Below are 13,204 nucleotides of genomic sequence, written 5' to 3' on the forward strand. Positions count from 1 at the left end.
CACAGTTTCTTTCTCTGCAGTGAGAAATTGTGGCTACATTGCTTGTAACATATATCACCTACAGTCACAGTTTTGAAACTGTCCTGCAGGTACGCTATCTGTCAGAAGCAACAGAAAATTGGCGTGCTCACTGTGGAGACTTCATATAATACATATGTAATGTTTCACATTTGTAGAATTATTTTTGGCTGAGAAAAATAATGTGGTGCATTACTTTCTGGGCAATCCTCATATATCTTCTTTCCGTCTTAACTGATATTGTATCAATTGTATTTTGCATATTCAGTTCTGCTCAGGTGTCATCATATCTCTTTTTGTTCATCAAAGTATATCCAGCCAAGTACCTGAAGAAATTCATTCCATATGCTTCTATTCTCTTTTCATCTCTCTTGTTAAGAGTCCAGTTTTCGCATCCATAGAGCAGTGCTGGTGAAGCCACAACCTTACTGAACTTCAGTAGTGTATCGCTGTTGGCTTTCCTTCCCAGTTAAATTGGTCTAACTTATTTTGTATTCCATTGTTCACCCTGTGTGTAATAGGCATCCTAAATATTATCTTGCTCTATGATCTGCCTGTCAATTTCAATCTTAATTCGCATTGGCGAAGCTATTGCTTTTGTCTTTGCAATGGAGACATTCAGATTGTATTGCCTGACTATTTTACTTAAATTAAAGACAACTTCTTGTAAGAATAACAGTTACTTGGTCGTCAGGGAAAAGTACCCTAACATCCCTATCGTTTATTTTAAAATGTTTCATGGTCTGGACCCAAATTTTGGTTACATCGCCAATATACATATTAAAAAAAGTGAGTGATAGGGGGCACCCTTGTCAACCCCATTGTTTATTTCAACCATAACATGTCTGTTACATGCTACCTTTATTTGTGTTTTGTTTTTCATAAATAAACCCTGTACAGCTCTATAAATCTTGTACAGCTCTTATGAGATGAAATCCCTCTGTTTCTTAAAATTTCCCATGATTTGTTTTGAGATACTTTATCAAATGCCATTTGTAGTCAATGAAGGCAATAAAAAGTGGAAAATTGAATTTTTCTATTAGTTACATCATGGCGAAAATACAGTCCCAGCGTGATCTGCCTGTTTGAAAACCGTGTTGGGCATCAGATAATACAGTTTGTTATTGGATAGTAGTTTTTTTTTCGATTGTAGCATACAGTTTATAACATGATTTCAGAAGGCTAATACCTCTGTCGTTCTGACATTCATATCTGTTTCCTTTCTTATGAATTGGGCATATCTGGGCTATATTCCATTCTTCAGGTATATAACCACTTTGCTAGCACATATTGATGAAATCAAATATTCTTTATTTTTGCCATATTTGTTTCATATTTGATGAGCCCTGTATTGATTTTGTCACACCCTGAAGTCTTCCTCTTCATGCTAGGTGTTAATGCACCCTGTAGTTCCTCCAACATTATTAGGTCTACGTTCCTGTCTGGTTCCGACAGAACCAAGTGTTTATTGTGCACATCTGTCCAGTGTGTTTTCTAGTGTTGCAACCAATTAGTTCCAGATATTGTGTCTATTTGCAGATTGTCTTTATCTTTGTTTAAATGTTGAATTATTTTCTATACTTTGTGTTGTCTTCCTCTTACATTATGTTCAGTATGTGTTATATTTTCCCAATTAAGGGTTTCAATTTTCCTGACTTTCCTTTTGACTAGAGCTGATTTACTCATATAATCTAGTCTCAGGTCATGATTGTGTTGGGAATTAAACATTTTTAAGTAGGCATGTTTTGTACCTTCCATTACATTAGGTATTCCATCATCCCAGTATTGTGGGCCTCTTTTGAAAAACAAACTTTTCTTTCTTCTACCAAGTGCTTCTTTTATATTATTACATTCCTGGTTGATGTTATCTGCTTTTATAATGAAACTTGTGTATTCTTCAACCCTTCTCTGATTTAGTAATGAGGTGCTCTCTTCTTGAAGTAAATGTATCCTAAATGCTGTATTGGCATTATTTTGTTTCTGTTTGGAAGATATCTTCTATCTTTTAAGTAGTTTTATTTTTGAGACTGGCAAGAAATGATCTGAAGAGACATCTGGCTCTCTGAAGACCCTTGTGCCTTGCACGAGAGACCAAGCCTCCTTATTTGCAATTATGTAGTCTGTAATTGTGGCAGAATTTCTAGCTAACAGTTACATTTGTTGATCACTTCATGCCTGAAGAATATGTTTGTTATGCTTAGCTCATTATTTAATGAGAATGCCTTCAGTCTGTATCCATTATTATTTGTTTTGTTTTTTCTTCACAATCAGTAACATTTGCCATGGGGGTTTTACCTACCGTTGCATTTAAATCTCCCACTATTATCAGACAATGATCTTTGTTTGTACAGAGGGTTCTTTGCAGGATGTAGAAGAAGTTTCCAGAGTCAGCATCCCATCCCTCTTCCAGGCATATACTCCAATTACTGACAGATAACCTCTTGATATCTTTATTCTGACCACAATTATCATTTCATTAATGTCAGTGTAACAGGGTTTGCTCATCCTATTTATTTGTGCAGTTACTTGCTCTATGTGATGTTTTGCCGTGTGGTATCACAGGCTGTAACTGTCTGCCCTTACCTTTACTGTTGAGCATCTCCCTACAATCACGAGATGATACTACTCTAATCCCATTCAAAAGTTTTTGGGTACGCATCATATTAAAATAATCTTTTTGTAAGCTTTTCTACCATATAAGGGTAGTAGATTAACTCAGGGGAAACTATTTTGAAGACAGTTAAAGTGCAGCCAGTATATGCTTTCTTCTGCCAGTTTACTTCTGCAGTGGGGCTGAAAATCCATAGTGACCACTGAGCGAAGTAGCACATTGGTAAGACACTGGACTCTCATTTCAGACCGTGACAGTTAAAATCCCTGTTCGGCCATTCAGATTCAGGTTTTCTGTGATTTGCTTAATGCAGGTGTTGGGATGATTTCCATGAAAAGCACACAATTAATTTCCTTCACAGTTGAGCTTGTGCTCCATCTCTCTAGTGACCTTTTCATTAGCAGGATGTTAAACCATCATTACTTTTCATTTGATGAAGTCATGGGATGCACTATGTATTCAGCACAGTTGAAGGTATTTTAACATTAATTCATGGATGTAGCTTATGTGACCTACTTCTCTTATGCAATTGTAAATTTTGTACCATCTGATCCTTTCAAGTTCTTGCAAACTTGTTACAATCTGAGCTTTGCAAGTTGTTGCTGTACACCCCATCAGGCATAAGAAAGAATGAATCTGGGATTATGTTCAGTTTTCTATGAATGCATGCAGTTTTAAAATCAGATCCTTAGAAAGTTAGCAGACACATTAACTACTGTGTGTCAACTCTGTATCAGAAATGATAGTGGTCCATTATAATGTGCATCACTCTTTTCGCTAAATAACATTTTAATTTTGTAAAACTGGGTAGCACTAGTATTCCCTCCTTTCCTATGATGACTTAACATCGGGCCAAGCACCTACTAAGAAATGTTGTTTCAACATACTACTTCATTTCAGTTTTAATCTACTTGATGCAATTGGGCCAGTCGATTCATAGTCTGTACTGTCACATCTTTTGCTAGATATGCGTGTGCTAACATGTTTGTTTTAATTACAAGGACTTTCTTTGATTCTTTTGAGTCATTTGACATTCCACTGTTTACTGATGTATAACTTTTCTTTAGCAGTGAATGTAGCATGCAGTTATTCAGTACTTGTTCCTCCATGAGCTAAAACACTTCATTTGTGCCACTTTTTGCTGAAAAAATTTAAATGCCAAAATTTTCATTTTTGTGTTAATAATTTGATGCTTCAATGAATTTTTAGTTAATTGTATGCTTTTCTTGTAATTCTGCTGCTCACTGTTTGCACTTAATTTCTTCCCTAATATTAAACATTTTTAAAATGTAATTTGGTTATCTTTTTTTCCAGCTGACCCTCTTGTTGGCAGCATAGCAACACAGTATTTGCAGAACAGAGAAGAACATGATCGTATTGCAAGGCTTTGGACCAAACGTTACGCAACGTGATGTGTCAAAAAAAAAATATTGCTCTTCCAATGACTTTTTGTAAAGACATAGTGATAAATGACAAACAGCCCTTATTCAGTGCAGCATTTGTTTCATTGGCAAAAATATAATTGTGTGTATGCCACAGTGTATGGGTGTTTTTCTCACTGTTTGGAACTCCTGTGAAAATGAGATGTTTTGAACATAGATAATCATTTATTCATAATGTAGTACCAAAACAAAGATAGGGAAAAGGATATTAAATGTAATGTGCGGCTTCAGAATAGATAGCTTTCTGTGGATTGTTTCCTGTTAAATGTGTTGTGGAAGTAATATTCAGATGGGTAACCTGGTGAAATTTCAAACCTGTACCTCCATTACAGTAATTTACTTTTTTATGTGGTTAGCTCCCATCGGAGATAATTCAGTATGAAACATTGAGTGCAACTCTTTCTGTGCAGATCTGGCTGTTATTGTTGACTTTTCTATTGGGAGTGTCTGTTGTGCTCACTTGGAGGACAGCAGTTAATATTAAAAACAAATAACAAAGGTGTAAACTTGCCTGTGCATACAGCTGGTGTGCGTGTTGAAGTCAATGATGAAATAAATTTTGTTTGTAATCTTTATTACTTTCTTTGTTGGTAATTGAATTACTACATATTATGGTACTGATTCTGAAAACAGATGGTTCGTTATAATTTGAAAAATGTGTATTTGTATATTCAGTTTTTGAAGTGTAAGTGGGTTGGTTTTGTCATATTTCTTTTTTTAAAAAAAAATCTGACAAGAGTATGGAAACATTCTCAAATTTTCTATTTAGTGTTGTGTGATTAATCTGTGAAAGTCTCCCAACTTAGAACAATGCTGGTGGTGGCAACCACTCGTCATTGTAAATTAAAGTCCACTGCACCTAATGTATTACTGAAGAGCAAATGATGTCACAGTTCCACATGTAAAGAGCATTTCAAATGAAAGGATTTTTTATCCTGTTCGCTGTCAACAGTTAATTATAATTTTGTATACCAGGGTTTTGTTGTGTTTATTGTTCAGTAAACAGCTTAAATGTGTTAGTATTTGTATTAATATCGTGTACTTCATAAGAAAAATTGGTCATAGTGTGTGTGAATCTCATATTCAGTAACTTACTGTACAGTATATCTCTGACAGGCAGTGAATTGTAATGCCATGGTATGAGTGAGGCAAATCACTTATTTTTGGTTTCATGGAAGTGAGTGGTGTAATGATTTTTAAGAAACACTGCACTATGAATAGTTCCTAATCTCTTGAATAATATATTCTTGACAGCACCATAAATGAGCTGGTTCAGTAGTGCACCTGCAATATAAACAAGAAATAATTTGCTCAAACTTATTTTAATATTTTTTATCAGTGAAGTGCTTGAACAATAATAAGATATACCATACAATTTCTTCTTTTAGCATACTTTTCTCAAACTGTTTGTGGTAATTCTCATCTCTGGTGCTAAACAAAATTTTTTTGACTGCTGATATATTGTTTCAATAAGCGTTCCATGGAAAAAAACTGCTGTGTGAAAGGACACTACACTGCATGAAATGTTTTCTACGTTATTATATGTTCAGAATTTTTGTACAACACACATACCTGTCAGTGTGCATGATTGCAACCAGATATTGAAAATGTTTTTGGTGTGTACAGTAAACTTGAAAACAAAGTAAGGTAGTTGAAATTTGTGTACAATAATTTAAATTGATAATAAAGTGGTATTCTTATGTCAGTTATGTGGTTGGCAGTATGTTCATGAATTTTGTTGTTGGTTTTGGATTCTGTCATAATTCAGAATTGTTATTACCTGTTGGGACCACCTAACATCTTTAGTCTGCTTTGCAAACCCTTCAAAAATGCATAAAAGTAGTGTTTCATATCTTTTTTTAAATGTATCATCTTACCTTAATGTAAGGATCTGATTCATTTTCCCTACACAGCCAGCTAATGAATTTAACAATTAAGGGAGAATGATGTAAAAGTCAATTAAATTTTGTAATTATCAGACATTGTATAAAAGTTCTGCACAATTTCTTTCATTCTCCTTCTGATGAGGCTGGATCCAACAATAAAAAAAAAAAAAACTGTAATATTTTCCTGGTGATTTCTTCTGAGACACCTGTGGTTTACCAAAATGGTACTTGTGAGGTAGCTCACCACAGCTCAAGACTGCATTCATACTGCACACCAGGATGGGATGTACTGGACTTGCCTTGCTTAGCAGGCACAGGTTGCCGACCAAGATGTTCACTCCATTGCTGGGCTGTGACAGCAGAAACTCACTTCTCTGAGTTTTACATTGTAAAAATCTGGCAGTATATGAGAGTACCCCACATATATATGAACTTTTTTCATGAAAAGCTGTCCTTTCCTTGTTAAAAAAGATGCTTGTTTTCTATTTTGGTGTGGTTTTTCAGTTCTGTAACATTTCTCAATTTTGAAGAAACAGTTAAAAAATCAGAATTGGTACAAATTATATTGTAGCGTCTTCACTTGTTAATAAACCATTTACACTTTCATTCTCACAGTCGTCGTGAAATGACACTATTTGTCAAGCACATGCACTTGAGTTACAAATCTTAGGTTGAAAAAGTCTTGATAGTGTCAAGCTCACATTTGGATATGTTTTAGAACCTTAATTATTGCAAGTGAAATATTGCTAAAAGTACAGATGGGATTTTCAGATGGCAATGACACTGACATGTCTCTTTTCACAAGAGTGTTGCTGAGTTGTCAGTGCCACAACTGCAAGCTGGTGGAGTCTGCACAAATTTGGTGTACTGAAGAATACTGTAGGATACAAAAAAGAATTACTAGTAATAAGTGTAATCCTATAGGCTCTCATGCGATTTTAATCATCCACGTTCAAAAAACTCTACATATGGGGTTTTCCCTCAGCAATGACTGATCACACTGGGCAATCATCTGTTATGATTTTATAATTACGTTATAAAAGGCAAGAAATTACATTGTCCACTTCCTACAATTACTAGAATGTACATTACATATTTGCAACTAAAAGAGAGGAATCAATTGAGACTTTTCTGTGGGTGGACTATATAGTTGAATTGCTTTCTAGGTAGCATTGCAAAAGGCAGATGCCAAAAAATAGAATTACTTTTGTAAATGCTTTTACAGCTAGGTTGACTAATATGCAACATATTCCTTCTTGAAATTTTCACTTTTGTGTTACACAGAATGTGTAGTATCAAAAGTTGTAATTATTTTTATCAACCCTATCTTCACTTTCAAAGAACTGTGGACAGCTCTTAGGAATAGGTTTGTTTTAGGAAATTTATATGAGGAAACAAAGAGCAAGTAGAACTGCAATATGATGGACTTTTCCCTCAATTGCTTGATTTCCCCTTGCCAAATTTGTCTACATTTTCTGTTTCATGTTTTCTAATGCAACAGAAAGAAGGAAGCAAGATTAGAACTTAACATCCAGAGACATAGAGGTCATTAGGTACTGTAAACAGAAAGAACGGGCAGTTTCAGGTCACCCTAAAACACTGGAGGATAGATAAATAAGATCCTACAGATCAGTGGAGGTGTGCATAGCTTTCTCTTTACCTTGCCGAGCTGAGCTGCATCAGCAGAGGAATCCCTTCTCTTCGAACAGATGACATACAAAGTCATAGATAACACAGGTGCAGCCTGTGTTATTGGTATCATTGTGATAGTGCAGTGAACCTTTAACTTTTAAGTACAGAAGAAATATGAGGCTGATCTCATCACTTAAATAGTGACAGGCATTTAGGCATTCTTTTTCTTCACGTGGAAAAGTAAAACATTCCTGAAAAATTTTACTTGTGTTGCAGGGTGAATCAATAAATTTCACTGTGTGCTGCAGAACATGCAAGACAAAATTTCAAAACAAATAATTTTTTCAGAAGAATGTAACAGCAGAAGAGGTCTGCCCCTGGCAGCTGAGTGGTCAGCATGACAGAATGTCAATCCTAAGGGCTCAGGTTCAACTCCCAGCTGGGTCGGAGATTTTCTCTGGGTGTTGTGTTGTCCTAATCATTATCACTTCATCCCCATCAACGCGCAAGTCGCCGAAGTGGCATCAAATCGAAAGACTTGCACCCAGCGAATGGTCTACCCAACTGGAGGCCCTAGTCACACGACATTTACATTTTTTTAACAGCAGAAGAAAAATTGTAATGATAGAGGTAAGGTACACACACAATTTTTAGTAGAATTTTGTACAGAATTCACTGCCTCCAGTTCAGTATAGGTACACCCTTTTATTTTACCATGTTTTTATTAGGTTGCTTTCTTGCCCGTATGCTTGGTACAAATTTTGCAATTGATTTTGAACTAACTTCCCAATGAGCTAGAGATTTGAAATTTTCAACATGGTTCAGAACTGCATGACAATGCAAGATCAACTCACTTTTATAGACCACCAGCATCCGCAACCAACACCGCAGAACGTTTCAGTGAAAGTTTTGAGTACCTAGGAAATAAATATCTAAATTATCCTTTAGTTATAGGTGGAGACTTTAATCTGGCATCCATTCACTGGGAAAATTGCACATTTATCACAGGGGGCAGAAGCAAAGACTCGTGTGAAGTTATTCTAGGAGCACTCTCAACATACAACCTTGAGAAATTGGTTAGAAAACACACTCGAGATGGGATCATATTAGGTATCTTGGCGACAAATAGACCTGATCTTTTTGAGAAAGTTAATCAAGAAGAAGGTATTAACAACCATAATGTCGTGGCTTCTATGCCAGTGGAAGTTGCAAAAAACCAAAGAAACAGTGTAGAGTTTTCTTGTTTGAGAAAACAAATAAAAGTGTTGTTAATGAATACCTTCATAGTCAGTTCCAAGCATTCACCATGGGACACAAAGATATTGAGCATATTTGGTTGGAATTTAAAGGTATTGTCCACAACGTGCTAGAGAAATGCGTGTGTAGCAAAAATATAGGGGAAGGGAAGAATCTACCTTGGTTCAACAAACATATTAGGAAGTTGCTAAGAAAACAGAGAATTGTGCACAGTCGTTTTAAATGTAGTCACTGCACTGCTGAGAAACAGAAATTATGCGAAATGAAAGCAGCTGCCAAAGGTGAAATGAATTTGAAAGCAATATTTTATCTGCAGATTCTAAAAATAACCCCAAAAAATTTTGGTCGTACATAAAATCTATGAATGCTACAAATATTTCAGTACCTTCTCTTGCTGACACTGTGGGTATTGTAACGGATGATGATAAACAGAAGGCCAAAATTCTAAACCAAGCTTTCAAAAACTCATTTCTGGTAGAGGACTGCAGCACCATTCCCCCTCTCAATTATTGGAACAAACGCAAGGATGGTTGACAGTTTAGTGTATCTGGGATTGTGAAACAGTTAATATCCTTACATGCCAGGAAGGCATCTAGCCCTGATGGTAAGCCTGTGATATTTTATGTTGACTGGTACAAATATAGAACCATTCTTATCCATCATCTACCAGAGATCATTGGAACAGGGGAAAGTTCCACGGGACTGGAAGAAGGCCTGTGTCACAGTAATCTACAAAAAGGGTAGAAAGTCGGATGCACATAATTGCCGGCCAATTTCACCAGCATTGATTTGTTGTAGAATCGTGGAACAAATTTTGTGTTCAGACATAATGACCTTTCCAGAGGCTCATTTGCAGAAAACAGCACGATTTTAGGAAGCAGCAGTCATGTGAGACACAGCTGACCCTCTTGTGCTCGATATACAACAGGATCTAGATATCAGCTCCCAGGTTGATGCCATAATCCTCTACATTCAAAAGGCATTCGACTTAGTTCCACACTATTGCTCGTTCCAAAAGGTGTGCGCTTATGGTCTATCCAACGACATACGCGGTTGGGATAGAAAGTTTTCTAACAGGCAGAGCGTGAATGGGGAGACTCCAATGGAAACAAGTGTAACGTCAATTGTGCCCCAGGGCAACATAATAGGTCTGTTGCTTTTTACGATTTAAATAAACGATCTGGTTGATGGTATTGACAGCAGCATTAGACTGTTTGCCGACGATGCTGTTGTCTAGAGGAAAGTAGTATCACACGAAAGTTGTGAACAAATCACTGAGGATTTGCAGGAAATAAATGCGTGGTGTAATGACTGGCAGTTATCTCTCAGTATTAGTAAGTGTAACTTACTGCATATAACAAGGCAAAAATCCCCATTAATGTACGAGTACAAAATAAATGCCCAGTCTTTGGAAGCAGTAACATCCGTCAAGTATCTGTGTGTGACTATTCGAAATGATCTCAGATGGAATGATCAGATTACACAAGTAATGGGTAAGGCAAACTATAGATTGTGGTTTATCGGTGGAATCCTGAAGCGATGCAGTCTTTCAAATAAGAAAATTGCTTACAATTCTTTAGATTGTCCAGTCTTAGAGTATTGTTTGTCTGTATGGGACCCTTACCAGTTGAGCCTGATTCAAGTGACTAAGAAGGTCCAAAGAAGAGTGGCAAGATTCGTGACTGGTACATTTAGCCATTTCAAGAGCGCTACAAGTCTCATAGCAAGTTTGAAGTGGGACACACTTGCAGATAGATGACGTGCTAAACAGAAGGGGCTGCTCACTAAATCCCAAAATCTGACCTTCCGAGTATGTAGAGGATATAATATTACCTCCAGGTTTCAAATCGCCCAATCACCACCATTCAAAGATAAGGGAAATTAGAGCTCATACCGATTCGTTCAGACAGTCGTCTTTTCCTCGTGCGATCCACGAGTGGAAGAGAGGGGGGGGGGGATATGACATTGGCACAAACAGTGCCCTTGCCACAAATCACTTGGTGGCTAGCAGAGTGTATATGTAGATGGTAAGAAATGATAGCTGGCAAGCATCTGTGTGAGCTCTATTCCGATTTTTATTTTCATGCTCTTGTCGCAAGATATACGTAGGAGGATGCAATACCAGTATATTGGTTGACTCGAAAGGAGGAACTGAAGTTAACCTGAAATTTACAGGCTTTTTGTAATCTCATGAAAATGTTTAAAATCTACAAAAAGATTTCATGCGAGATAAAAACAAAAAATATTTAAAACTTTTCTAGTACAACACATTTTAAAGCAGACTCAAAAGTATAAAATATTTCCTTGTAGCTCCATACCGATTCCTAATCTCACATGTATAGTCCTGAAAATATGTGCTTATGAATTTGTGACATTACCGGTAATATTTCATGCAGTAGATAATAATGGGCATAGAGAGTAGCTTTTGTGAAGGAAAATCGCACGGCAGTTCACATCATTTGCACTGCAATAAAATTGTTAGTGACTTGAGTGAACTATTCATGAATAAATTACCTATTGCATGTGCCCCACATGTTTCATTTTAATTTGTGGGGTGAAGAGAAATTATTTTTAGTCTGTTTTAAAAATGTGTTATACTAAAAAGTTATTTAATAAGTTTTAGAAATGTTTGCCTCTGAAAGGGTAGAGGGTTTATTAGACTCTAGACATGTATCAGCAAGCAATTAGTGTCATCTTAGGACTGTCGTGCTGGGCCTTCATAAGTGGTATTTTGTCTTTTCTGAGTTGCAAAAGTTTTCCTGTAACTTTTTTGATGATAATGCACTAAACAGAAACATGAATCGATGGTGGTCTCTCAGAATGTTCATTTTGTGACAGACAGACAGATAGCAAAAATTCTCTAGATAATGCCATCTGGCTCAATGATTCTGTTTCCACAGACAAGGGACTGTGTGCATAGCTCTGGAATTAAGGTATCTTTAAAATTCATGTGATTAAACCAAGACCAAGTGGAACTACATTTTGATAAGACTTTTCCCTGGGCCATTTGACATTTTGCCAAGTTTTCTTTTTAGTTGTTCTCTGTACCTATCCAAGGTTTTTCTGTTTGGATTTCACCACTTTAATTTGAAGAATATGAAAAGGATGTAAGGAAACAGGGCTCTTAAGTTTCCTATTATTAGATGTATGAAAATACATGGATTTGATATATATAGATGAAGTATGTAATTGTGCATGTATCATTACAAAACTTGTAATTTTTCCTCACTAAATAGAGGAACATTTTTTACAAAACAAGTAACTTGTGCAGTCAAACTTCTGGTGAAAACAATGGGAGATGTGATAAATTTACTTCAGAAGCAGAGTATAGCTTGCTGTCTCGTACTGGCTGCCAGCAAATGCTGCAAATATTAAACTTACTGAATATCGCTGGCATGGCTCTTGCTGCCCTGTCATGACCCATCAGCCAGTGGGAACACCACAATGCTAAACAATGTGTTTGATAGCCTGGTGCTTCACTGCCTAGCCCGGAATGTAATGGCCAAGCATGCAGTGTGAAAACAGTGGAAACATACATCTCCCCCACCGAAGGAATCCAAAGCTGTTTGTGAGGTCATGATAACCTCCTTCAATTGCAGGTGCCCTCTGCTTGGAAAGTTACTCAAGCGTGGAATCACAATGTGCAGTGTTATGAAGACACTTTGCAAAAACTGTGATGCACCACAAAATCAAAATGTCCTGGAATGCAGTTGGGCGGAATCACCCTGCTGCACAATAATACCTGCCCCCACACAACCAATCGAATGAAAGCTACACTTCAAGAGTTTGATTGGGAAACATTGCAACATCCTCCATACAGGCCGGATCTTTCACCTTGTGATTTTCACATCTTTGGCAACCTGAAGAAAGACGTACATGGTCATCTGCTTCAGTCGAACAGGGAAGTACAACAGTGGATGCGGTTGTGGATCCATCAGTGGCCAATTGCGGTCTACAGGAATTTACTGTCTCACCTCCCAGTAGGATAGATGTTGTAACACAGTATGCCATAATCAAAACCCAATTGTATCGCTGCAAATTTTATTTTATTATTTAATAGAAGCATTCATGGTGCCATTGTGGCAGGTGTTCAGTTTTCATTTGACTGCCCCTTACATATTAATTAATGATGAATCAACTATAATTTATATTAAAAACAAATTATGTGATTTGATAATGGAATGTGCTATATTCATGGTTCCGGGTTCCTCAAACCCATGAATTTTATTTTATAAGAGCAACTTGTACAACACCTACTACTGTTTTTGTGGCAGATGAAGGTTTCAACTAAAAGAGTATATTTCAAATCATATTCCTGAAAAACAGGAATTATTTTCTGCATCATAATTTCTGTAATG

General features: G+C 36.6%; 1 protein-coding gene across 4 annotated transcripts in view; it reads left to right on the forward strand.

Moving 5' to 3' along the window:
- The window catches only part of LOC126189356 (ubiquitin-conjugating enzyme E2-24 kDa), a 51,907-nt gene extending 46,131 nt beyond the window's left edge, over positions 1-5,776 (forward strand). For all 4 annotated transcript variants that reach the window (XM_049930936.1, XM_049930937.1, XM_049930938.1 and 1 more), the window contains exon 6: positions 3,944-5,776. In XM_049930936.1, the coding sequence (XP_049786893.1) occupies positions 3,944-4,041 (98 nt within the window). In that variant the 3' untranslated portion in view covers positions 4,042-5,776. The remainder of the gene's footprint in view (positions 1-3,943) is intronic.
- Positions 5,777-13,204: the final 7,428 nt, after the last annotated feature.

Source organism: Schistocerca cancellata, chromosome 1 (genome assembly GCF_023864275.1).
Source record: "Schistocerca cancellata isolate TAMUIC-IGC-003103 chromosome 1, iqSchCanc2.1, whole genome shotgun sequence".
Classification (NCBI taxonomy): domain Eukaryota; kingdom Metazoa; phylum Arthropoda; class Insecta; order Orthoptera; family Acrididae; genus Schistocerca; species Schistocerca cancellata.